Source organism: Gopherus flavomarginatus, chromosome 18 (genome assembly GCF_025201925.1).
Source record: "Gopherus flavomarginatus isolate rGopFla2 chromosome 18, rGopFla2.mat.asm, whole genome shotgun sequence".
Taxonomy (NCBI): Eukaryota; Metazoa; Chordata; order Testudines; family Testudinidae; genus Gopherus; species Gopherus flavomarginatus.
The window spans coordinates 19,079,229-19,105,012 of record NC_066634.1 but is presented as its reverse complement, the minus strand read 5'-3'; the positions used below and the strand labels follow the sequence as shown (position 1 = coordinate 19,105,012).

Genomic DNA, 25,784 nt, shown 5'->3' with positions numbered 1-25,784 from the left:
TGCCACTGTAGTTTAAATGATCCAGCCCTTGACTCCCGGCCAAACCCCACCGGATTCTGTAAAGCAGCGGGGCAGGGATCCAGCAGGTGCCTCTGATTCCTTGATAAAGATTTTCTTGCACCGTGTGTGTATGAATTGTTGTGTGTATGGAAGCGATGAATGTGGGACTGACCCTGAACTGAAGGAGGGAAATGGTTGTTTACGAAAGATGGGGGGAGAATAAAAGTGGCCCACAAAGTTGAGGAAAGATTAGCAAACTGTTGCTGTAACTACTTGGTCACTTAGTCTGATGGGTTTATTGTTATTTAATTGTTTTTAAGGTCTCTGCTGCCTGTAATCTTTTCCCCAGCTGGTAGGGTTGCCAACTTTCTAATTGCACAACCCCAGACACCCTATCCATATCCCTTCCACGAGGCCCCACCCCTTCCATGAGGCCCTGTCCCCACTGACTACATTCCCCCTCCCTTGGTGGCTCACTGTCCCCCACCCTCACTCACTTTCATTGGGCTAGGGCAGGGGGTTGGGGTGTGGGAGGGGGCGAGAGCTCCAACTAGGGGTGCAGGCTCCAGGGTGGGGCAGAAATGAGGGATTCAGGGTGCAGGAGGGGGCTCCAGGCTGCGGCGTGGGGCTGAGGGATTCAGAGTGCAGGAGGGGGCCGCGGGTTGAGCCAAGGGGTTCGGGTGTGGGAGGGGGTGAGGGGTTCAGGGTGTGGAAGGGGGCTCTGGGCAAGGGGTTGGAGTTCAGAGGGGGGAGGACTCTGGGGTGGGGCCACGGATGAGGGCATTGAGGTGCAAGAGGGTGCTCCCGGCTTTGGGGGGCTCAGGGCTGGGGCAGGGGGTTGGCGCATGGTCTTACTTCAGGCGGCTCCAGTCAGTGGCGCAGCAGGGGGGCTAAAGCAGGCTGCTTTCACCCACAGGCACTGCCCCACCCCATCTCCCATTGGCTGGTGCAGCATGCAGAGCCCCGTGTGCCCCGCACCCCCACGCCTAGGAGCTGGACCTGCTGGCCACTTCCGGGGCGCAACGCGGTGCCAGGACAGGTAGAGGCTAGCCTGCCTCAGTGCCGCAGCACCGCCAAATGGACTTTTAATATCCCGGTTGGCAGTGCTGACAAGAGCCACCAGGGTCCCTTTTCAACTGGGTGTTCTGGCTGAAAACTAGACAGCTGGTCACCCCACCAACTGGGTGGTGGGGAGAGGTTTGGGCTACTGAAAAAACACTCTGTGGTATTGTACAAGACTACGGCCATGTCTATACTAGACAGCGCAGTTGTCTCACTGCACTGCGGCGGTGTTCTCATCGAAAAGGCATTTCACTGAATGATCATTTCCAATTGTTTGCTCACACCAGCTTCCCCAACACACTCACTGCTGTGCAGTTGTGTAAGTGTGGCCAGGGCTGAATCACAACATTCCCTACCAATTTCCCTTCTCTCTGCAGCATAATTTGAGTGTGTTTGTGGTTAATGACATGGCTGTAGAGAGTTGTTCATTCCCTATCCTGACAACTGAGACAAGTCTTTTCTCACTCATGTCTCCTGCAGCTCAGGGATTCCAATAGCAGGGGTCAGGTTTTCCCTGGGAACCCGAGCTTGGTGGCTCTTTTCTTTCCTCACCCTGGAGGGAACTCAGCCTTTCATTCCATCCCTGGCACTCCCAGAAATAACCCCAGCCACAGAAAGAAAGAGGAGAGGGAACATCTCACGGTCAGAGAGGAAGGTGTTCACGTCCCCTCTGTTTAGCCACACATCTCTGTTGCAGGGGAGAAGGTTTCGATGGAGCTGAACACCTCGGCTCAGAGAAGAGATAGAAAAAGATTGTGCTGCTCATGTAAAGGAAATTGTGTCTGTGCGTGAAATTGAGGAGGGAAATGAAATGCCCACGGGATGGTGCAATGCCCTCAGGAATGTGGCTGAAAAGGATGCAGGCTGAGAACTGAATTAACTCCACTCCCTGGGAACTAAAATGACAATGGATTCCTAGATACTCAGGAATGAGAGATTAATTCAGACATAAAGGAAGGGTGTGAGGGAGGCTTCTTTAACTGTTGGTAAACACATGAACTTGATTACCAGGAAGGGAGAGAGGAAAAATCCAGAGATGCCTTTATTCCCAGGCTGGGGTCTCCTGGGCAATGGGAAACATCCCTTATTTGCTGCTGAGTTGCATCCTGAGTTGATGGGATCCTTCTGCTCCTAAGTGGGGATGGGGTCACTGGACAATCTGAAATGGAAGGAATGATCCTGGAAGAGAAAAAGGAACAGAGAATGGAGAGGAAATAAATAGAGAGAAAACACCTATTCTCTCTCCCCTACCCCTCCCAGCAGGACATTTTATAAAGGCCATGTTGCTAACTCTCTGGTGTCCTTGTTTGCAGTGCTTGGGAAAACGCCACACACAGTTCCAGGAAGTTGTCTTGGCACATCTGAAAGTTCTGCAGCTACTGCTCATCGTCTCATACATCAGGGCCGTCCGTGGGGCGGGCAAGTGGGGCAATTTGCCCTGGGCCCTGCAGGGGCCCCCACGAGAGTTTATCGGGGCCCCTGGAGAGGGGTCCTTCACTCGCTCTGGGGCCCCCGGAAAACTCCCGTGGGGCCGTGGCCCCCGGAGCTTCTTCCACTCCGGGTTCCGGTGGGAATTTGACGGTGGGGGGTCCTTCCGCCCTGGAGCGGAAGGACCCCCAGCCGCTGAATTACTGCTAAAGCGGGACCCGCCACCGAAGTGCCAGGTCTTCTGGGCACTTCGGCGGCTGGTCCCGGAGCGGAAGGACCCCCCGCCGCTGAATTACCGCCGTAGCGGGAGCCCCTTGCTGCCGAAGACCCCAGGCCCCCTGAATCCTCTGGGCAGCACTGCCATACATGCATCATGCTGTGATCCCATCACTCACTGCTTGTTTCCTGAGCTCAGTACCGATGGTCCACCTTGGCAAGCTATTCCGGGAATGCCAGCAGCAATCTTCAATTATTTGTTTCCATGGCAAACAGCAAGGCAGGCATCACCGATTCACTCTCTGTTTAACAGCTCATGAAATACTGCAGGACCAGCCACATTGTGTTCAAAATGCTCGCTACCAGAATAGTCAGCAGCTCATCTATGCTGCCTGGCAGAGAGGGAGGGTCCACAGTTTGCAAGCACTGTTGAAAAATGGCACAGAACAAAGTATGAAGCCCATGGAATGATGGGATGGAAAGAACTGCATCGTGGGACAGCCAATATCTCCCCAGGATGCACTGCGATCCATTACAGAGCTTCCAGCAGCAAAGTGACTGATGAGTTGCACTGTGGGATAGCTACCCACAATGCAACACTCTCTTTGTCGCTCTGACTGTGGGCACACTCAGCCGACACAAGGAGAGTTGTGTGGATGTGCTTCACTTGAGGTTATTAAAATGACTTATGATCATTGACATAACTTAAGTCAACTTTACACTGTAGACATGGCATTAGGCAGGGACAACAGCAGTTCTGTCTAGATGTCAGGATTTCTGGTTTTCACCCAGATGATGTTTGTTCAACTCCCAGTGGGAGAAAGAAGCAGGACTTTGCTCAGAGATGGCAGGTAGTGTAAACAGCAGATCCATCTGTTCCTGGCACAATGGGGTCCTCAGTGTTGGTTAGGGTCTGTATCGTGCCTGGCACAAAGAAGGCCCTAGTCTCAGTTAGTGTTTTACAGCGTGAGTGAAAATTGTGGCCTTTGTTTTGACGGCGGTTTCTGCAGCATGTGGCACAATGGAGACTCTGATCTCGCTGGAACTGGTTATCCCAACTCAGTTCAGAGCAGCCTAGGTGTGCCAAGGAGAGGCCAATAACAAGATCAGTGTGTAGTGGTTACACTCAACTTTGAGTCATGTGCAAATTTCGATGGGATCTCAACACACCTAGATGTTTCTATTTTATTATAATCTTCACTTTGCAGCCTTGTCTGGCTCAATCTCCAATCTTCTCCTTACCAAAGTATATTAACAGTCTCCTTTTATTCCCCCCTTTTAGTTCATCTCCCTTTTCTTCATTGCATTATTATTCTAATTTAAGGGATGCGCAGCAACAAGAATGGACACAGGCCTTTTGCTTCCCGGTTCGGTGCCCTTCAAGCAGGAATAGAGCACAAACACCTCCTGGAGCAGACATGGGGACACTGCAGCCCATGAGATACAGATGCACGTTCCCAAGGATTGCTGTCTTCCTCAAAAAGAACAGGAGTACTTGTGGCACCTTAGAGACTAACAAATGTATTTGAGCCTAAGCTTTTGTGAGCTACAGCTCACTTCATCAGATTCATAGAATGGCACATATAGTAAGAAGCTATATATACATACAGAGAGCATGTATGTTTCATGTACATGTTCTTGCTATATGTGCCATTCTATGCACCATTCTGCAGATACAGACTAACAGGGGCTGCTACTCTGAAACCTGTTTTACTCAAGTGACAGACGGGTGATGATACCTCCACCTCCTCGAAGCAGACACTTATGTGCATTCCCTTGGGAGGCGGTGGAGGGGAGCTGGGAGACCCTGGACACTGCGGGATATTTACCCAGAGCTCAGGAGCAATCTGCTCAGGACTGATGCAGTAGAAACGAGCCGGGCGCTGCTTTCCCCAGTTATTTCTCCTTATCCCGGGTCAGTCTCTCGCTCCTTTTTCCCTCTGTAACACCCCACTCCGGAGACTTGTCACTTTCCTGTTCCCAGGGGCGTTCACTCTCCACTAGCTGGATCGGCCCCGGTTGCAAGTGCTAACAGGAGCCTGGGTGCGGGCCAGGCCGTGCAGGGCTCTGGGACACGGGCTGCAGGAGCAGGGAGGGGGCTGTGAAAGTCCCTGTCCCAGGGAGTGCGGCAGCTGCAGCCCAGGTAGGGCCCGGAGCGAGCGGGGGCCAGGAGGAGGAAGCAGGAAAAACAAGGATCAGAAACACTGGGCAGTAGTTCCCGGGGCGGAGCTGGGAGCGGGGCGGAGCAGCGGCTCCTTCCCCAGCTGGGCCTGAGCTGCTGTACCGCGCCTGGCGGGACTTTCTCCGGCTGGACCCGGCCCCGGGCTCTGCCACCCCCGCCCGGAGCCGCAGGCACCAGGTGCCGGCGCGAGCTGGGGGCTGCGCGGGGCAGACAGGGGCTCGGCGCTGCACAAAGGGGCCGCGCGCTGCAGGTCTCGCAGCCCCTGGGGACGCGCCCGGGCTGCTGCACCGGCTCGGGCAGGCAATGCGGCCGCGGATGGGGACAGAGGGGGCGGGGCCCGGGGGGGTTCTCCGTGGTGGGGTCAGACGGGACGTGCTGGAGATGGGGGGTTGGACCATCCCTGCAGCCAGGATCCCCCGGGGCGGCCAGGCTGGTGACAGGGGGAGGGGGGCTAATGAAACCCCCTCTTTGATTTGGCCTCGTGTCTCTCCAACAGGGCTACAAATCTCCCTTCTTGTCAGTGACGGGTGTAAAATCCAGGCAGGTGTCTCCCCTTTCTAATCACTGACCCTGTCTCTAGTCTCCGCCTCAGATTTTACCCCATTTTCTCTTATAGGCTCCCATGTCCATTTAAAATCTCCTGCGATGTGGGATAGTTTCCCACCCGTTTGACCTGCTACAAATTGTCCTTTGTTAGGTGGGAAACTGAGTCATTCCCCAGATGGGAAGGGGGCTAGTGGGGGCAGCTTGCAGAGCCAGTTCTCCGCCAGCAGCAAGACCTGGGATGGTCCAGTAAGGAGAAATGGCAGCAAATGGAGACCTCCCAGCCCCAGGTTACCCACTCCTGGCTGCTGCTCCCCACAACTGCCCTGTGCAGCTGCCCTAAGTCACCTGCACACCTCTCCCCCACTGCGGGGGAGTTTTCCCGCTCCATTTCCCCTCACCTGCCCTCTTAACATAGCTCCCCAAATGGCTCCTTGCTGCCCATGTAGACTGGTGGTGGGCGGGAATTCTTACTTTTGATTTATTAATTGAACTTTCATATACAGTCCTTGCAGATTTCCCCACATTTCTCACTTATTTAATATCAACTCTTGCTGTTTTTCTCAGCTGTTATCTAATATTTAGTTTTTGCCTTCTTTCCTCTCCAGTTCTCAGACATTGATAGCACATATCCTTACATTTGGCCCTGTTTTCTCTCCGCTTCTCTATTCCTAATTTAATATGTCCTGAGATTTTCCCCTAATTAGATAATATTAGCATAAAATCTGCTCAGATTTTGCCCGTTTCTCAAATTCTTGACTATTGATAGGAATCCTTGCACGTTGGCTCTTTTATCTCTATTTATCAAATAATAATCTGAAATTCACTCCTGATTTTACTACTTTAGCTTTTTCAGACACAGGAAGTAATTCTCCTGCTCTGCTGTGAGCTGATTAGGCCTCAGCTGCAGTATTGTGTCCTGTTCTGGGCACCCACGCTTCAGGAAAGATGTGGACAAATCGGAGAAAGTCCAGAGAAAAGTAACAAAAATGATTGAAGGTCTAAAAAGCATCACCTAGGAGGGAAGATTGAAAAACTTGGGTTTGTTTCAGCTAGAGAAGAGACCACTGAGAGGAGACATGAGAACAGTTTTCAAGTATATAGAAATTTGTTAAAAGGAGAGGGAGAAAAATTATCCTCTGAAAATAGGACAAGGGTGGTTTAGGTTGGTCGTTAGGAAAAACTTCCTAACCGTTGGGGTGGTTAAGCACTGGAATAAATTGCCTAGGGAGGTTGTGGAATCTCCATCATTGGTGATTCTTAAAAGCAGGTTAGACAAACACCCGTCAGGGATGGTCTAGATCAGGGTGTTCTCAAACTGGGGGTCGCAAGTTAGTTGCATGAGGCTTGCTGTGTGAAAGGGGTCACCAATAAAAAACGTTTGAAAACCATTGGTCTAGATCAGTGGTTTTCAAACTTTTTTTCTGGTGACCCAGTTGAAGCAAATTGCTGATGCCCATGACCCAGCGGAGCTGGGGATGAGGGGATTGGGGTGTGGGAGGGGCTCAGGGCTGGGACAGAGGGTTGGGTGCAGGGCTATGGGCTGTAGGGTGGGGCTGGGAATGAGAGGTTTGGGATGCAAGAGGGGGCTTCAGGTTTGGGGGGGCTCAGGGAAGGGGGTTGGGGTGTGGGAGGGGGTCAGGGCTCTGAGGTGGGGCTGGGGATGAGGGGTTTGGGGTACAGGAAGGGGGCTGGGGCAGGGGATTGGGGTGCAGGAAGGGGGCTGGGGCATGAGGTTGAGGCGCAGGCTTATCTCTGGCAGCTCCCGGTCAGCAGCGCAGCAGGAGCGCTAAGGCAAGCTTCCTGCCTGTCCTGGCACCGCGGACTGCACTGCACCCTGGAAGTGGCCAGCAGCTAGTCCGGCTCCTAGGGGGAGGCACACAAGCGGCTCCACACAGCTCTCACCTACAGGCACAGCCCCCTGCAGCTCCCATTGGCTGGTTCCCAGCCAATGGGAATGCGGAGCCAGTGCTCAGGCTGGGGGCAGCGTGCAGAGCCCCCTGGCCCACCCACCTAGGAGCCGGACCTGGTAGGAACTAGCCTGCCTTAGCCAATGGGACTTTTAACGGCCAGTGCCTTACATTCAGCGATCCAGTACTGGGTCGTGACCCACAATTTTAAAACCACTGCCCTAGTTTGTAAAAATTGATCTAAAATTCTTCAGATTTCCACACTTTTCTCTTTAATTACTGAACATTGGTATCAGCTCTCAGATTTTGCCTTTTTTCGTGTAGGAATCCTCTCAGGTTTTGGGATATTTCCCCTGTTTTTTAGCTGCAGCTGCTTCCCCTGTGCAGGAGGGAATAGTTGCTTTGAGTCATTTTCCATTCTGGTTGCTGCAGAGGGTTAAATGATAACCGTCATGAGAGGGGGAAAGTTTATTACTTTTCATCTTACTGTCCTCTAGGTGCTTACAAATTAATGTTTTAATAATTTGTTCCAGGATCTTTCCAGGTATTGAAGTAACACTTGATTGGTCTTTCATGCGGCAGGTGGTCTTTGTTCCCCTTTTAAACGATAGGTACTATATTTACTCTTCTGGGACCTCACCATGCTCCAGAAGTTCTCAAAGATTATTGCTAATGTTTCCGAAAGTGCTTCAGCTACTTCCACAGCTACCCTAGGATGAATTTCATCAGGACCTGATGACTTTAACACATCTAATTTAGCTAAATATTCTTTAATCTGTTCTTTCCATATTGTGGGTTTCTGCTCCTTCCCCCTCATTGTTCGTAATTACTGTTTTACGTATGTGGTCACAATTACACTTTTTTGTGTGTGAATATTGAAGCAGAGTGGCATTAAACACCTGAGTCTTCCTGATGTCATCTGTTGCTAGCTCTCCTTCCCTGCTAAGTAGAGGCCCTACACATTCCTTCTCCTTTCTCTTGCTACTAATATAGTTATAGAGTCTTATTGCCTTGTATGTCTCTTGCTAGGTGTAAATCATTTTGTGCTTTTGTGATTTTTGTCCCCGCAGGTTAGTGCTACTCTTTTGTATCCATCTTTAGTAATTTGTTCATTTTTCCCTTTTATTTTCCAGTCATTAAAGAGCTCTGGATGGAGCCATAGTGGCCTCTTCCTATCTTTTCTTGACATTTTGATAGTTTGCTCCTTTAATATTTTCTTAGAGAAACTGCCAGGTCTCCTGAATTATTTTTTCCCTTGGATCAGGGGTGGGCAAACTTTTTGGCCTGAGGGCCACCTCTGTGTGGGGAAATTGTATGCAGGGCCATGAATGTCGGGCTGGGGCAGGAGTTGGGGTGCGTGAGGGAGTGCGGTGTATGGGATGGGGTGCAGTATGCAGGAAGGGGCTCAGGGCAGGGGGCTGTAGAGTGCAGGAGGAGTTTGGGATTCAGGCTCCGACCCAGCACCGCTTACTTTGAGTGGCGCTGGGGGTGGGGGGCAGCAGCGTGCAGTGGGGCTAAGGCAGGTTCCCTGCCTGCCCCAGCCCCACCCCGCCCCTCTCTTGGAAGTGGCCAACATGTCTGGCAGTGGCTCCTGGGGGTGGCTGCCTGCTCCACCACGCACTGCCCTTGCCTGTGGGTACCACCCCCAAAGCTCCCATTGGCCACGGTTCCCTGTTCCCAGCCAATGAGAGCTGCAGGGGTGGTGCCTGCAGGCGAGAGCAGTGCCCGGAGCCCTCTGCCCCCTCCGCCCCCGCCCCAGGGGTTGCAGGGATGTGGTGCTGGCTGCTTCTGGGAGCAGCATGGGGCCTGCCTTAGCCCTGCTGCGCCATGAGGCTGGCAATCCCACGGGCTGGATTGAAAGCCCTGATGGGCCAGATCCGGCCCATGGGCCATAGTTTGCCCTCCCCTGCCTTAGATTTTATTCCAATGGGCCTCTACCAACCATTTCTCTAAGGTTTTTTTTTTTTTTTTTTATACAAAGTCTTGTGTCAAAAGCTGACTTTCAATAGATTGCAGCGAGGTAGCTGCTCTGACCCAGAATCAGGCAGTCAACGAATGATTTAGCACAAAGTTCCCCATGAATATGTGTTGTGCCATGAGTAAGAGGCAGCTCCCTTCTGTCCGCACTCCAGTCCCAACACAAATGGCTCTCCTCACCGAGCCCTGCCCCCCAGAAGGGGGAGGGGCAGCTATCCGGAGCCAACCAACGCTCCACGGCACTGCCGTATCATTACGTTTAGGGGGGATTCTGACTTAGAGGCATTCAGTCATAATCCCACAGATGGTAGTTTCGCCCCATTGGCTCCTCAGCCAAGAACATACACCAAATGTCTGAACCTGCGGTTCCTTTCCTACTGAGCGGGATTATTACTGCAACATGCAAGTCTGTTTTTTCCAATTCCATAGTCCTTATTTTACTGCTCTCGTTCCTTCCTTTCTTCAGAGTCATGAAATCTGTCATTTTGTGATCACTTCCACCCAGATTGCTTTGCACCTTCTGTTTCATAACCAATCCTCCCCTTTAGTAAGAATGAAGTGTAAAATGGCTGTCCCCCGATTACTGCTTCCATCTTCTGAAACAGCCATTCCACGAACATATTGGACGTTGTTTGGTCGGAGAACTTTCCCAGCAGATGTCTGGGTAGTTAATTGTGTTTTGAATATTTCTCTTATTTGCATGACAGTGTCTAGAACATCAGTGTGCAGGGAAAGAGGCTGCAGGGAATTGTGATGTGAAATTACTCAGACCTGTTCTGAAATCTCTCCAATTGCCCTTCTTTCCTTGACAGGCTGCAGCGTGACATCCGTGTTTTGCTCCGGATCGACCCATCCTTCTGTGGGACATGGAAGGGAAATGGCTGCAACGGAGGCAGTTCAGGTAGGGATTATTGCGGGGTGGCTGGTGGGTTCCTGCTAGAAGGAGAGGGGCAGTAAATAGATAAGAGGTGGGGGCTTCTGGATGGTTGGTCTGGAGGTGGAGGAAATATACAGAGGGGAGAAGGGGAGGGGAATAGGATGACAAAGGTCCTGGATTTGTTTACTTGGGCCCTAGATTCTAGAAACAGACCCAGGGGGGTTGTGGGTGGAAAGTCGTTAATTTATGGAAAAGGAAACAAACTCCCTGGACTGGGCTGGGAAAAAGTGACCAGACTCCAGATGCTGGAGCCTGAATCTACTAGCCAGAGTCTTGTATGAAATATGAAGGAAATACCCACCAGTGATGATTTGGGGAGACGCCCCATCCCCTCCCATTCAGCTGCTGGCAATAGGGAGGGTGTTGGGATTCCTACCGGGGGCTGTTCCTGGACAGCACTGGATCCCCATCTCCTGTATCAGCCTCAGGCTAGGATTTGTGTGATGAATGTGAAGACTCCTGTTGCCTGTGTCTACTGTATAGAAAGCTCATGCTCCAGTACATCTGTTAGTCTATAAGGTGCCACAGGACTTTGCTGCTAATATAGGAGAGGGGCTGTCTGTCTCCTCTCACCCTGATGCCTCCTGGCTTTGCAGGGCAAGTTCGGTGTAACACTTTGTCTACTTCCCTGAGCTGCCATGTGGTTGTCCCTCCTCTCCCGTGAGCAGTGGGGTTGTCATTAGGCAGCAGGTACTGAATGCGGGGGAGGATTCTTGCTCTTTCAGGCACCAGTGACCTTCGAGGAGGTGGCTGTGTATGTCACCAGGGAAGAGTGGGCTTTGCTGGACCCTGCTCAGAGAGCCCTCTACAGAGACGTTATGCAGGAGAACTATGAGAATGTGACCTCACTGGGTAAGGATTCCTGTCCTCTCAGTTCTTAGAAAGGGAAGTTAAGATTTAAAGTTCACAACACCAACAATACAACCTTAACTCTGCCCTGGTTCAGCAACACCTTGACAGGCCAATGACCTGTGCGAGCGCTCTACCCTCTCCCGCTACAGAATACTTTGGGAACAGAGCACAGGAGCAGCATAGCACAACATCTAACGCCGTCTCTTTGCTAGGGCAAAACTTGGGTTTAGGTCTGGTGTGGCGAACAGAAGCTTCATGCACGTGGGCTGAGCTCAAATACTGAGCCTACTCCACGCAGACCAGGTCAGACTTCTCAAATGTTACCACCCCTTTACCCTCTGCTAAGTCATTGCCTTCACTTACCTCTCACTAGGCCCTGGAGACTTCTAGCATGTATGCCACCAGAGTGCTGACAAACTCCATGGCAAGGACACACCCTGGTGCACCGTTACTGACACAACCTCCAGTGTTCAGCACTTACATGAGGCACACCTGTTCCATCAAGGTTCATGCGCACCTGTCTTTATATCACAGTCACAGCTTTGCCAAGCGGCACCGGCTCATCCCATCACTGTTCCATTAACATACAGCTGACACAGTGCACACAGCTGGAGTACACGCATGGAAATGCTGGTATTCAAATACGTAGAACACAACACACACAATGGCATGTTCTCTTAGTCCTGCCTCATATCGATTATAAATTAATACAATTTAAGGCCAGGAGGGACAATTAGGTGATCTAGTCTGATCTCCTGTATTATACAGGCTGTGGAATTTTATCCACTTACTGTTGTATTGAGCTTAATACCTTGTGTTTGACTAAAACATCTTCCAGAAGGGCATGAAGACTTCAGGAGATGGAAAATCTGTCACTTGGTAGTTTAACTTATGCATTATCCTTACTGACCTAAGCTCCAGGGTTAGGGGGCAGTAGCAGAGTTAAGGCTGCATTGCAGGAGTGGCATGGGGTTGAGTTCTTCAGTTCTTGGTTTTCAGAGGTTTTAAATGTAGCTACCGTCCACATGCTGGAAGGGCATGGGGCAGCACTGGGCAACCTGAACTCTGCATTTATCTAGTTTATGGATATTTAATGTTCTTGAGTTTTTAAAAGGACTTTTTTGCCACTGATAACTGTCACTAGAGTTTTTGCCAGCAAAACTGTGTTGGATAGGGATGTGAAAGTGATTTGCAGGTGAAACATTTATGTGGTCACCAGGCCAAAGTCTCCATGTGGATTTTAGAGCACCTTAAGAATATTGTCCTGATACCAAGATTTCTGGGTTAAGAACAACATTTCTAAGAGAAGCTCCTGCGGAATGTCAGAAAAATCCACCCCACCCATTTCTCTGGAAGCTGTCGGTGGTGGGGCTCAGATTCAAATGCACTGGTGGAGTTCAGGTTCCGTGGGCACAGCATGTCCTCTTGAGCCTACCAGTTAGTATGAGAGCCGATTGCTCTGGCTGTTCGGAGTCAGTCTTGCTACACACGTGCATTTCAATCTCCTTGACCAGGCGTTCTCAAACTGGGGGTCAGGACCCCTCAGGGGAATTGCGAGCTTTTTACATGGGGCATTGTGAGCTGTCAACCTCCACCCCAAACCCTGCTTTGCCTCCAGCATTTATAACGGTGTTACCTATATATAAATTAAACACACTTTGTAAGGGGGGGGGTCACACTCAGAGGCTTGCTGTGTGAAAGGGGTCACCAGTCCAAACGTTTGAGAGCCACTGTCTTTGACTGATCAGTTTGGCTTGTGTCAATCTTACATTTCAAACTCTGCAATATTTAACTTTTTCAGTGCTGCTTCCTCTAAGAGGCAGTGGGGGCCATGGACTAACTGAGATAAATGCCAAGTGACCGTGATTAGTCAGGGGACCATTAGAACTACAGTTTGAGCAGGGCTTTGGAGCAGAGCCCGGAGCTGGAGCCCAGAGCAGCGGAGCTGCAGGTTTTTGCCTGGAGCTGAAGCAGAACCGGAGCACAGCTCCAAAGCCCTGCGGTTTGAGTCCAAGTTCTGCAAGGAAGTGTTTATAGGAGCAAAGTGATTTTTGTAAAAAAAGCTGCTTTTGTGGGGGCTGTCTCAGATACTTCTTGATCAAATAACCCCATCTTTGGGGCACTAACCCAGCCCTGCACCCCAAGGATGAGCGGTGTATTTCAAGACAATATGAGTAAGAATGTAAATTTTAGAAAGATTAGAGTAGCTGACCTTTAAACAGAAAGTAATGCTGAGCTTAACTCTGCTGTAAAAACTTGCAAATGCATGGCAGGGGTTAGGTGCTTCCCTCTGTAGACAGGAGACAGTGTGAGGTTCTTAAAGAGGAGCCCTTGAGTCAAGCGAAAGCAGAGAGCAGGGAACAGTGGGAGAAGAGATGATAGGGGCGGGGAGGGTTGATGGTGCTGAGGTGCCACAAGGCAGGGAGGGCTGAGAGCCAAGGGCATGAAGGGGAAGGGTTTGTGGCACATTGGGACGAGAGGGAATCAGGGATGGTTGGGTACAGTGGAAGGAGGGAGTCGGGGTGGGAGGCACTCTTGGGAACGGTGTGAACTGGGAGAGTGGGAACGGGGGAAAGGGGGTGGAGGGCCCAGCAGCAGTGATGTTCTAGAGGAGGGTTGGGTAGAAGATCCATTTTACATGGGAGTGGGGAACGCTGGGGGTAGAAGCATGGGAGAGGGAACAGGGTGGGGAGTGGTTGCTCTAGGGAGTGTGGAGGGTCTGGTGGAGCTGGGAAGGGAAGGTTTCAGGGGGTGAGAGGGAGATTTGGGGCACTCCACTGAGACTGCTTTTGCCAAGGTCGCTAATAACTGTTAGCTAGGCAAATCTCAGAGCCAGTACTCCATCCTCATCCTCTTTGACCTGTCAGCCACCTGTAACACCACTGACCATGGTCCTTTTCTTGAAATCTAATCTTCAGTAAGCCGCTCCTGATTCTCCTCCTACCTCTCTAATCTCTCCTGCAGTGGGGCCTTAGGAGAACTCTCCTCATCCCCTCCCCAGCATCTGAGGGGGGTATCATAGCATTTCTTCTCAGATCTGAACCTTAGAGTTCAGAAAATGAGATACTAGCACCTGAATCCTCTAAGCTTAATTACCAGCTTAGATCTGATAGCACTGCCACCACCCAAAAATATAGTGTTTTGGGGCACTCTGACCTCCCCAACCTTCCCTGGGGACCCCAAGAACCAGGTCCCTTGGGTTCTTAAAACAAGGGGAAATAAACCATTCCCCCACCTTTCCCCCTCTCAGAATTTCCCTCCCTGGGCTATCCTGAGAGATACTGATCTAACCTCTAAATCACCATACAGAGAAGCATCTCCCTTCCCTTCCCCCAAGAGGCAAACAGATTCAAGGAAAACAAAGAGATTCTCTCTCCCCCCCCACCCATCCCGGCGAGTATCCCAATTCCCTGGAATAACACAAGGGAAACAAGGAAGAAAAAAAATCAATCAGGTTCTTAAAAAAAAAGAAATCTTTTAATAAAAGGAAAGAAAAAGTAAAGAATTATCTCTAACTTCAAGATGTAAATCTTACAGGGTCCTATAGCTTACAGACACCAGAAAGAGACTTTCCCCCCAGTACCAATACAAATCAGAATATTCCCAGCAACTACACATATAAAAGTTAACCAGCCAGATCCACAATTACAAATAGAGTAAAAACAATCAAAAAGCCTAAACCACCTGTTTTTACTTACTATATGAAAAGAAACTTAGAGAGCCTGTAGTAATGTCTGGTCTCTCTCAGACCCTCCGAGAGAAGAACACACAACACACAAAGAACACACACAAAAGTTTCCCTCCACCCAAATTTAAAAGTATCTTGTCTTCTGATTGGTCTTCTGGTCAGGTGTCCCGTTCCCTGCTTGTAACCCTTTACAGGTACAAGAGACATTAACCCTTAACAATCTGCTTATGACAGGGGGTTCACAGGGTTACCAGGCAAGGTTGTGGAATCCCTGTAATTTGAGAATGCGTGAAATAAACCCCTCTCAGGGATGGTCTAGGGATACTTCTTCCTACTTTAGGGCTGAAGGATGCACTAGATGGCCGCTTGAGATGCTTTCTACCCCTACAAATCCAAGATTTTATGATTCTTTATCCTGCCCCTTTGCTATATCTTTATCTCCCTCTGGAGAATGTGAGGATTCAATTAGTTTTTTGTTTTTAAATGAAAAATATGCATGAGTCCGCTTCTCTTCCCACTTTGCCTTTTTACCCACTGGCTGTGAATGAGTTTATTCCTCTTATGGGACAGGGGAACAGTAGCTGTTGAAGTAACATGGGCTTCTCTATATTGGCATGGATACACTATCAATAAGCACCTTGGAGAAACAATGGAAGACCCAGGGGCTGGCTACTAACTTGTAGGGACTGTGATAAGGGTAGCAGAACATGGGAACACAATGGGACTGCAAGTTAGGACTTAGGTTACAAACAGACAAAAAGCTTGCTGCTGCCCAGGGCAAAAAGATCAAGAGAGGGAGACAGAGAGAAAGGTGAAATGGAGGAGGCTTGGGGAAAGCCAGGCAGATGATTCTTGCAAAATAAACTTTTGAGTTCAGTTTTGTTTTACCAGTTGTAGATGTGTGGACTCATCCCTGCAGCACCTCCTGATGGTCTCTCAGGGAATTAGCCCAATTTCCACTCCAGAGCACCCTCTGCAGGCTGGTGATCAACCTGTTCTCCAGCCCCCATGTCCCTCTCTGGACTCTGGTGCCCTGTTAGCTGGGGGTCTTCCCCTGGCAGTAACCCCTTTCAGCCTCAGGGTCTCCCCCTCCCAGGGGAACCTCCACCCAACCTCAGTATATGGCTACTGCACCCACACCCTGGGGCAGACTACAGTATCAGCCTACCCATCACTGGCAAGGTTGGGTTTAGAACTGCTGCCTTGGCCTACCCCTGGGCTTCCCTCTGCAACCCCCAGTACCTGTTGGCCTTCTGCTAGGCCACAGCCTGGGGCTTTCCAGGCTGGAGCTCCCCAGCCCTGCTCTACTCAGATATCCTGTCTCTAGCCCCCCCCACCCTACAGCCAGGCCCTTCTCTTTCTACAGCCAGAGAGAGACTGACTGGGCCTCTGGCTCACAGCCTTTTATAGGGGTCAGCTGGCCCTGATTGGGGCATGGCCCCAGCTGAGCCTACTTTCCCCCAATCAGTCCAGGCTTTTAGAGCTGCAGCCCTCTGCAGGGCTGCTTTTAAACTCCTCAGGGCTACACAGACTAACCTATGGATCTTCAAATGCTGTATTTCAGTTGCCTAATCAGTGTCTAATCTTGTTTTGAAAAGGCTGTATTGCATTGCTGCAATACCTACTAGTTGCAGCACCCGACAGAGAGAGTGTTTAGCAGGAGTCTGAAATCATTTGCACTTTCTGGAAAAAGGTCTGTCTCGGAGCTGTGGGGATCTCCCATGTGAAAAGCTACATCTAGAGTGTAGCACACTATGGGTATGTCTACACTGCCTCCCAGCCTGGGTCCATAGACCTGCACTGGTGGGCTAAACACACCTGTATAGATGTTGTTGATTGGGCTGGAGCTCAGTCAGTCAAGCCAAGGGTGGGCTTGACAGCCTGAGCTACAGCCTGAGCCACTGTGTCAAAGAAATGTCTGTATGGATGTTTTTTTAATGTGCTAAGATTAGCATCGCTGTGGATCCAGGCTGATCGGCTCGCTCCCTGATGCAGTGTAAATATAATGGGGCCAAAGACTGCATAAAAACTGGGGCATATAAGACCTTGTAAAACCATAACTTCCTATCTTCCCTGTCAAAGCCCTTCATGGCCTATCCCTTCCTTGCGAATCATCTCTCATTTGGTACTGAGGTGCTAATTCCCACCTCTGATTAGCCCATGGTGCCAGCCTTCATCACTCATTTATGAAATCTTAAAACATGCTCCTTAATGGACATGGAAAATTATAATTGTGTGATAGGAACAACAAGAGGGAAATCAGTGGGGGAACCTGCTCAACGTCTAGATGTCTATATAAAAATACAAAGAGTGTGGGTAAGAAAGAAGAAGATTTGGAAGTATTAGTACATAAGCTAAATGATGACTTAATTAATATCACAGTGACTTGGTGGGGTAAATGTCATGACACAAATATTGGTATAGAGGTGTGCAGCTTGTTCAGGAAGGACAGGTGGGGTAAAAAGAGAGGAGGTGTTGCATTCTAAATCAAGACTGTACACACTTGTTCTGAGCTGCAAAAGCAGGTGAGAGCCAGACCAGTTGATAGTCTCTGGGCAAAGATAAAAGTGGTTAAAAAGTAGGGGTAACCTCATGGTAGAGGTCTACTATAGTCCACCGGATCAGGAAGAGGAGGTGCAGGAGGCATTTCTGAACAAATCACAGAAATATCCAAAACAAATAAGGACAAGGGACTTCAAAAAAGCAGACTTGAACAAACTCAGAACTGGTAGGTATGGGAAGAAAATCTAAGGGAAAAAGGAGTTCTGGAGAGCTGGCAGTTTCTTATGGAGACAATATTAAATATGCAGCTGCAAACTATCTTAATGTGAAGGTGAGATAGAGTCACATTGATCTGTTACTATACTGCCTATCAGGAGTGTTTTACTGAGCTGAAAATCAAAAAAGAATCTCTCAAAAAGTTGAAACGTGGACCAGTTGGTAAGGATGAGTACAAAGGATAGCCCAAGCATGTAGAAACACATTTAGAAAATCTAAGGCACAAAATGAGTGATACCTAGCGTTGTCAGTAGCTACCGGTGTGGTGCTCTGCTCTTGTTTGATGATGATAACAGTCGGCTGCGTGCGTGTTCCCTCTGTGTGCTGCCCCGGCTCTGCACAGATCGCTGACACAGCAAACCCCGAGAGAACCCCCAAAGACCGCAGACTCTAGTAAGGTACGAAGGAACCCGAGCCAAGCTTATTGTCAAACAAAGCACAGTAATAGTTTCCCATAGACTCTACAGAACATACTACGAATATGTGCCCCCTGGCAATGGACACAGCTCAATCAGTGGCGGGACACTCCACTGACCCCTGGGCTGGCCAAAGACACGCACTCTGCGACCTACTTTTATACAGTTATAGGACAGATTACTCATCCCTCCTGACGTATTGAGGTACAGCCCTTTGGCTCATTAGGGTGCTGTCTCTCCTTTGATCATGTTGTTCCAGACATAGAGATCTATCCATCACGCTGTCCTGTCTTTAAGATACACATGCCTGTTCCTTGTTATGTCTGTGGAGTGTCCTGACATCATCTTGGCACAAGTTCATCTTCTAGCTACTTCTGTGAGTGAGGCCTGCCTCTGGCTCACAGCCCAGCGTTTGCTTAGCAATGCCTGGAAGTTCTTTGGTTCAGGCTTCAGGCTTTTAGGCCTCAGACTAGGCCTCTGACACAAGAGTTTATGTTTCAGGGCCTCATCTTACTACACCTAGAAAGGGACATAAAAAGCAATAAGAAGATATTTGTTCAAAACTTTGGGAGCAAGAGAAAGATGAAGGAAAGTGTAGGTCCTCTACTTTGCAGGGAAGAAGAGCTATTAATTGATAACATCAAAAAAGCTGAGGTGTTTAATGCCTATTTTACTTCAGTCTTTATTAGAAAGGTTAATGGTGACCAAATACTCATCACAATTAATACTAACAACAAGGGGGCAGGAATGCAAACCAAAATAGGGAACAAACAGGTTAAAGAATACTTAAGGCTATGTCTACACTACACAGCTTTTAGTGACACGGCTGTGTTGCTACTGCCGTGCCGCTAAAAGGCGCACAGTATAGTCACTGTTTGTCAGCTCTCCTGCCGACAAAAAACTTCCATCCCTGACAAAGCATTGTTCACATCAGCACTTTTCATTGGCAAAACTTTTGTCTTTCGTGTGTGTGTGTGTGTGTGTGTGTGTGTGTTAACACCTCGGAAAGACAAAAGTTTTGTCCTTCAGTTGTCACTGTAGACATGGCCTTAGATAAGTTTGATGGATTCAAGTTGGCAGGGTCTGATGAAATTCACACTAGGATACGTAAGGAACTAGCTAAATCAATAATGGAACCCTTAGCAATTATCACTGAGAACTTCTGGAGGATGGGTGAGGGCAAACATAACACTTGTATTCTTTAAAAAGGGGAACAAAAAGGACTCAGAGAATTATAGACTAGTAGGCAGCCTAACTTTGGCACCTGGAAAGATACTGGAACAGATTATTAAACAATCAACTTGTAAGTACCTAGAGGATAGTAATTTGATAAGTTATAGCCAGTACAGATTTGTCAAGAACAAATTGTAGCAAACCAACCTTATTTCCTTTGATGAGGTTACTGGCCTAGTGGATGAAGGGAAGCAGTAGATCTTGATAATTGTTACCCACAAAGACCACAGACTTGGTTTGGTGGTGAAGGCGCTCGGCCAGTTTTACTGCCCTCAAGACACAATACTAGCTTCTCAGATCAGTATCTACAGGTACACTAACACATGAGTGCCCAGTGGCAAGGACTCAGCTTGGTCAGAGGCGGGATTTTCCAGTGTCCTCTAGGCTGGACAAAGGGTTAAGGCAAGGTACCCCTACATTTATAGGCTGAGACATACAACTGGAATAAACAACTTACATACCCCCTTACATGTTTCATGACATCTGTTTTGTTACCTCCCTTTGTTCCTGATATCTCAGACAAAACATCCCTATTTGTTATTCTGTCAAACCATCTAATCTTGTACTAGATTGGGACATAGCTGTACTAGCTGGAATATATTTACGTAAATATCTAGTGCACCAGTAACAACATCGCCAAATTCATTTACTGGACAGTGAACTTGTACGCATCTGCTTTACTACATGGGCTGACTTTGGTTCACAGCCTCTGGTTCAGGCCTCAGATCTTGCACCACACCCAGTGATCCAGGCTCTCTCTCTCTCTCTCTTACACAAGGGAGGTTGCGGGTTGCCCATCGCTGAAGATTTCTAAAAACAGGTTGGACAAACACCAATGCCGAATGGTGTAGGTTGACTTGGTCCTGTCACATCTCAGGGGACTGGACTTGATGACTTCTTGGGGTTCGAAGACTGGTCCTGCTTTGAGCAGGGGGTTGGACTAGATGACCTCCTGAGATCCCTTCCAACCCTAATATTCTATGATTCTACATTTCAGTGGTTCTGTGCTTTCTCCCATGTTGCCCCTTCCTCTTCAGAGGACCTCCCCATAAACATCCATAATTACCTCGTTATCCTCCTTCCTATCCCTCTGCACAACGCCTCTTTTCCATAAAGCCTTCAAACACATGAGAACTGTTGGGGTGCTTGTGTGCTGATACCACTGCCTCTCCTGGTGACCAATGTTGTCTCACTGGTTCCTTGTGCTGCCTCATCTCTATTCAGGATAACTGCACCTGTATTCCCCCTTTATGGACAAGGACACCCACTCTCAGGCTCCCCTGCCATCAGCTTCCTTGGGCAGAGACGCACATCTCTCTCCCTCCTGACTGGGGTATTTCCAGGCTGCTTAACTCTCTGCCTACAATGTAAATTCCCCAGCAAGATAGACTTCTTCAGCAGGCCTTCTTTGCCTTCCTTCCTCAGAGGCTATGAACTGTCCCCGGTGAAGGTACCACACAGCCCTTTCCAAGCACGCATTTATTCTTAAGGTAAAGCATTACAGAGAAAACATACTGAAAACAAAAGAACTGGCACACAGGCCAATAAGCTTACCAGAGATCAACCCAATTCCACCAAAGGTTCTGGCATTTGAACAGACCTTCAAATGCCTCAAAGGGTTTTTTATTGTGGTCACAAGCTCATAAGAGCTGTTAGCTCAGGACAAGCACCACCGGGCCTCTGCGTGTCACCTTTTGTCCAGTTTGGGCCTGTGAACTTGGCTTCATGTAACAGGTGATCAGCAGGCAATGGGTTTCTCCTCAGCATGCAGCTTGAAAAGGTTTAGTCTGAAGGTGAGAAGTTGCCTTCCCCACCCCCCCCAAGTGTTTTCTAGGAATCCCACTTAACTTTGCTTGCCTAGCACAGTGGTTCTCAACCAGGGATAAACATATCCCTGGGGGTACGCAGAGGTTTTCCAGGGGGTACATCAACTCATCTAGATATTTGCCTAGTTTTACAACAGGCTACATAAAAAGCACTAGCAAAGTCAGTACAGACTAAAATTTCATACAGACAATGACTTGTTTATATTGCTCTATATACTATATACTGAAATGTAAGGACAATATTTATATTCCAATTGATGTATTTTATAATTATATGGTAAAAATGAGAAGTAAGCCATTTTTCAGTAACAATGTGCTGTGGCCCTTTGCATTTTTTTGTCTGATTTTGTAAGCAAGTAGTTTTTAATTGAGGTGAAACCTGGGTACACAAGACAAATCAGACTCCTGAAAGGGGCACAGGTGTCTGGAAAGGCTGAGAGCCACGGGCTTAGCACATTAATTCAAAGAGTCCCCAGAGATGTTACAGCCAATCCCACAGTAACATATACACACTCATATTTCTAATACTCCTTAGATACTGAAATTTAGCATAATAGAAGATTAGGGTAGGAAGAGCCCTCAGGTCATCTGGTCCACCCCCCTGCTCAAAGCAGGACCATCCCCAATTAAAGCATCCCAGCCAGGGCTTAGTCAAGCCAGGCCTTAAAAACCTCTAAGGAAGGAGATTCCACCACCTCCCTAGGTAACCCATTCCAGTGCTTCACCACCTTCCCAGTGAAATAGTGTTTCCTAATATCCAACCTAAACCTCCCCCAATTAATGTGGTCAGGATGGTCCAGGATATTGAAGGAAATTTCCATCTCTGTCACACCCTTGTCTGTATCCAGGTGTTCCTTGTCATCTTGTCATTCTTTGGGGGCAGAACTGTTTTTGTTCTGTTTGGAGAATGTTGAACTCAGTGGGATCCTGCTCCAAAACGTGGTTCTAGGCTCTATGATAAAAATGGGGCAGTTCTGGGCAGTGGGAGGGAGGGTATTGGAGAACCAGAGAGAGGAAGGTTTGGGACAAAGAGCTCCTGTGAGTCAGGAGGGCTGGGGGCAGTGGGATGGGGTGGGGATGCAATGGAGCAGCTGCTGTAGGGAGTTGAGACGTGCAGAGGGCTGGAAGAAATGGAGCTTAAGGAGTTGGAAGGATTGGTGCTGGATGGAGTAAAGGGAATGTAGGTGCCAAGGAGTGGATGCACCAGCAACAGGAGGAAGGGAAGGGACACTTTGTTTGGCAGGAGCCCTGTGGAGTTAGGAGCAAGGAACATTTGGACAGTGGGACTGGGGGTTGGGGGTGGAAAATGGGTGGGGGGGCAGAAAATTTGGGAGACCTGGTAGTGAGGAGGGCAGCACTCAATGGGAGGAGAGGAGAGGAAAAAAAGGAGTGGGTGCTGCTTGGGCCCAATGCGGAGTGGAGGGCTAGGGAGTGGGTGTCATAGTGAGTGACAGGGCTAGCTGCACCTCTGTCCCCTGCCTGATGTCTCTGACTGCCCCCACTCAGCTGTCAGGCCTCGTGTCTTTCCCTCTCCTGCAGTGCATCTGGGACTCTCTGTGTCAGTGAGAAGTAGTTCCAGGGGGACTTCCCGTCTGGCTGGAGTCTTCCCTTCCTGGGAAATGGAGTTACCTTCTCTGGGTTTCAGGAGCCTTTTTGGTGCTGAATATCTGGCTGTGTGTGTCCCTCCCCCCAGTGGAGGTGGAGATAGTTAAATCCCTCATAAGCAGAGTGTGCTGGGATTTTACTCCGTTAAAATGGGCTGGAGTTAAAATAAGGGAACTTTTTTTGGTGACAAATATCGCATGAATTCACGTGAATTCATTTCTCTTTCTATTGAACAGGGTTTGCAGCTTCCAAACCTGATGTGATCAGCCATCTGGAACGAGGGGAAGAGCCGTGGCTTCTAGAGCTCCAGGGCTCTGAGGAAAGAGAGATCCTGGGAGCCACCAGCCAAAGTGAGGAGTCATTAAACCAACTGAAAACCTGTCAGTGCCGGCAAGGAACAGCTGGGCTTCCCTGCAAAGCCCTTGTGAATTCTCAGAGTAAATCAGGATTGTCCCCAGCAGGCATCATATCTTCTAGCTACGTATTGCTCATGGCTTCCAACCCTTCCTGACTGACTCCTGGCAGTAATTCCCTCCATTTCCCCTTGGGAATGGAAGCAGAATTGATCCCGCACATCTCCACCCTGTGGGGAAGAGTTTGGGGGAATTCAGACCCTAACACAGAGGTGGCCAAACTACAGTGGTCCGCGGGACTGTCCTGCCCTGCCCGGCCCTTGACCTCCCGGCCGGGGAGGCTAGCCCCGGCCCCTTCTCCGCTGTCTCCCCTCCCCTGCAGCCAAGCCGCTGTGCGGGCAGCACTCCAGGTGTCGGGATTGGGTGTTCCTGCTGAGCAGTGCAGCAGCGGGGCTGGCTCCGGCCGGGCAGCACGGCTGCCAGACATGCTGCTTCGAGCGGCATGGTAAGGGAAGCCGGGGTCAGGGGGTTGGAAAAGGGGTGGGAGATCCTGGGGGAAAGTCAGGGGACAGGGAGCAGGGGGTGGTTGGATGGGGCAGAGGTTCTGGGGGGCAGTCAGGGGACGGGGGAGCGGTTGGATAAGCGTGGGAGTCCCGGGGGGCTTTCAGGGGTGCGGGGGTGGATAGAGACCAGAGCAGTCAGGGGACTGGGAGCAGGGGGGTTGGACGAGGCGGAGGTTCTGGGGGGGCGGTCAGGGGATGGAGGTGCAGTTGAATAAGTGTGGGAGTCCTGGGGGTCTGTGAGGGGTTTGGGGGTGGATAGGGGTCAGAGCAGTCGGGACTGGGAGCGGGGGGCGTTGGATAGCAGGTGGGGTCCTGGGGGCAGTTAGGGGACGGTTAGGGGAGAAGGAGCAGGGGGGGTTTGGATGGGTCAGGGGTTCTGAGGGGGGCAGTCAGGGGGTGGGAAGTGGGAGGGGTTGGATGGGGGCATGGGCCAGGCTGTTTGGGGAGGCACAACCTTCCGTACCCAGCCCTCCATACAGTTTTGCAACCCCAGTTTGTCCCTTGGACCAAAATAGTTTGCCCACCCCTGCCCTAATATGTTCCCCCTGTCTCTCCAGCTGTTATTTTTGTTTGTTCTCCATGTTTCCATCCCTGTTTCTGAGGTGTCTCCCTTTCTCTGTCCCAGCAGGTGGCAAGATGGTAAGTGAGAAGAAGGAGCAGAATCCTCGGCAGGAAGTGGTTGAGCAAATGCCACCACATATGGCCAGATCCCAAGAGAATGTGTCCTGGAATCATGAGCAAGGAAAAGCCTGTGAGCATCAGTGCAAGTCAGAGAAGTGGCAGGAAAACCAATCAAGGGAGAAAGTTAGTAAATCTATTAATTATCAGGGAATTCAGAAGGGTCTCAAGGAAACCAAAGCCCAGCAGAGCATCCCTGCGGGAGAGAGAAATAACACATGCTCTGAGTGCAGGAAAAACTTCCACAGCCACTCACACCTCATTAGACATGAGAGAATCCATACTGGGGAGAGACCCTACGAGTGCTGTGAGTGTGGGAAAAGCTTCACTCAGCGCTCGCACCTTCTTACCCATCAGAGACTCCACACAGATGAGAGCCCCTATGAATGCCATCAGTGCGGAAAAAGCTTCAAGGAGAGATCAAACCTTCTTACACATCAAAGAATCCATACAGGGGAGAGACCCTATGCATGCTGTGAGTGTGGGAAAAACTTCAGTCATCGCTCAGCCTTTGTTGTACATCAGAGGATCCATACAGGAGAGAGACCCTACAGATGCTGTGACTGCGAGAAAAACTTCAGTTCCCAGTCAGACCTTATTAAACATCATAGAATCCACACTGGGGAGAAACCCTATGAGTGCAGTGAGTGCGGGGAAAACTTCACCCAGAGTTCTGCCCTAATTACACATCAGAGGATCCACACAGGAGAGAGACCCTATGCATGCTGTGAGTGCGGGAAAACCTTCAGTCATAGCTCTGCTCTTGTTACCCATCAAAGGATCCATACAGGAGAAAGACCTTACAGATGCTGTGACTGCAGGAAAAACTTCACTTACTGCTCAGACCTTATTAAACATCAGAGGATCCACACAGGGGAGAGACCCTATGAATGCTGTGAGTGTGGGAAAACCTTCACTCTGAGCTCACATCTTACTGCACATCAGAGGATCCACACAGGGGAGAGACCCTATGCGTGCTGTGAATGTGGGAAAACCTTCAGTCAGAGCTCACACCTTAATAAACATCAAAGGATCCACACAAGAGAGAGACCCTAGGAATGCTCTGAGTGTGGGAAGTGCTTCCATCAGAGCTCAGCCCTTATCATCAGAGAAGCTCCAAGGGAGAGAAACACCGTAACAAAATTGTCTAAGGCAGAGAAAAGTTTTTTTTCCACCCCTTTTTCACTTTTGCTGTTTCCCACATTGTGAACATTAAGGCTGTTTGCTGCATTTGCGCCACCCTGGTCTCTCAGCTGAATTGCCCTCCTCTCCCTTTGGCTGCTCACCCTTCCTTAAGGCAAATCCCATGGTCCTTTTTATCAACCCACAGGTCATGGAAATGTGTCCCCCTCCAACAGGAATGTCCATCAGCTCCAGGTGGGGAAAACAGGGGTAACCTCAACTAGCTACATTGAGGTTAAATCTACCTGGGCTTTGTCCACATTACGATTTAGCTAGCGAGCATTACCTATCCTGATGTAAAACACAACTATTCTGGCACTAAAAAAATAGTCCACATATAGTCACTGGGCTAATC

General features: G+C 49.6%; 1 protein-coding gene across 1 annotated transcript; it reads left to right on the top strand.

The window, feature by feature from the left end:
* The first annotated feature begins 4,727 nt into the window (after positions 1-4,727).
* Positions 4,728-25,399, top strand: LOC127036698 (zinc finger protein 436-like). The gene is made up of 5 exons (XM_050927826.1): positions 4,728-4,849; positions 10,131-10,219; positions 10,981-11,107; positions 22,890-23,090; positions 24,198-25,399. Exons 2-5 carry the CDS (start codon positions 10,196-10,198, stop codon positions 25,301-25,303), a joined length of 1,458 nt encoding a protein of 485 aa, XP_050783783.1. The 5' UTR covers positions 4,728-4,849; positions 10,131-10,195; the 3' UTR covers positions 25,304-25,399.
* The last annotated feature ends 385 nt before the right edge of the window (positions 25,400-25,784 follow it).

Coding starts and splice junctions, on each gene's coding strand:
- LOC127036698 (XM_050927826.1), top strand. CDS start 10,196: ATGGCTGCAACGGAGGCAGTTCAG. Junction 10,220..10,980: donor CTGCAACGGAGGCAGTTCAG/GTAGGGATTATT, acceptor TTGCTCTTTCAG/GCACCAGTGACCTTCGAGGA. Junction 23,091..24,197: donor AGCCCTTGTGAATTCTCAGA/GTAAATCAGGAT, acceptor CTGTCCCAGCAG/GTGGCAAGATGGTAAGTGAG.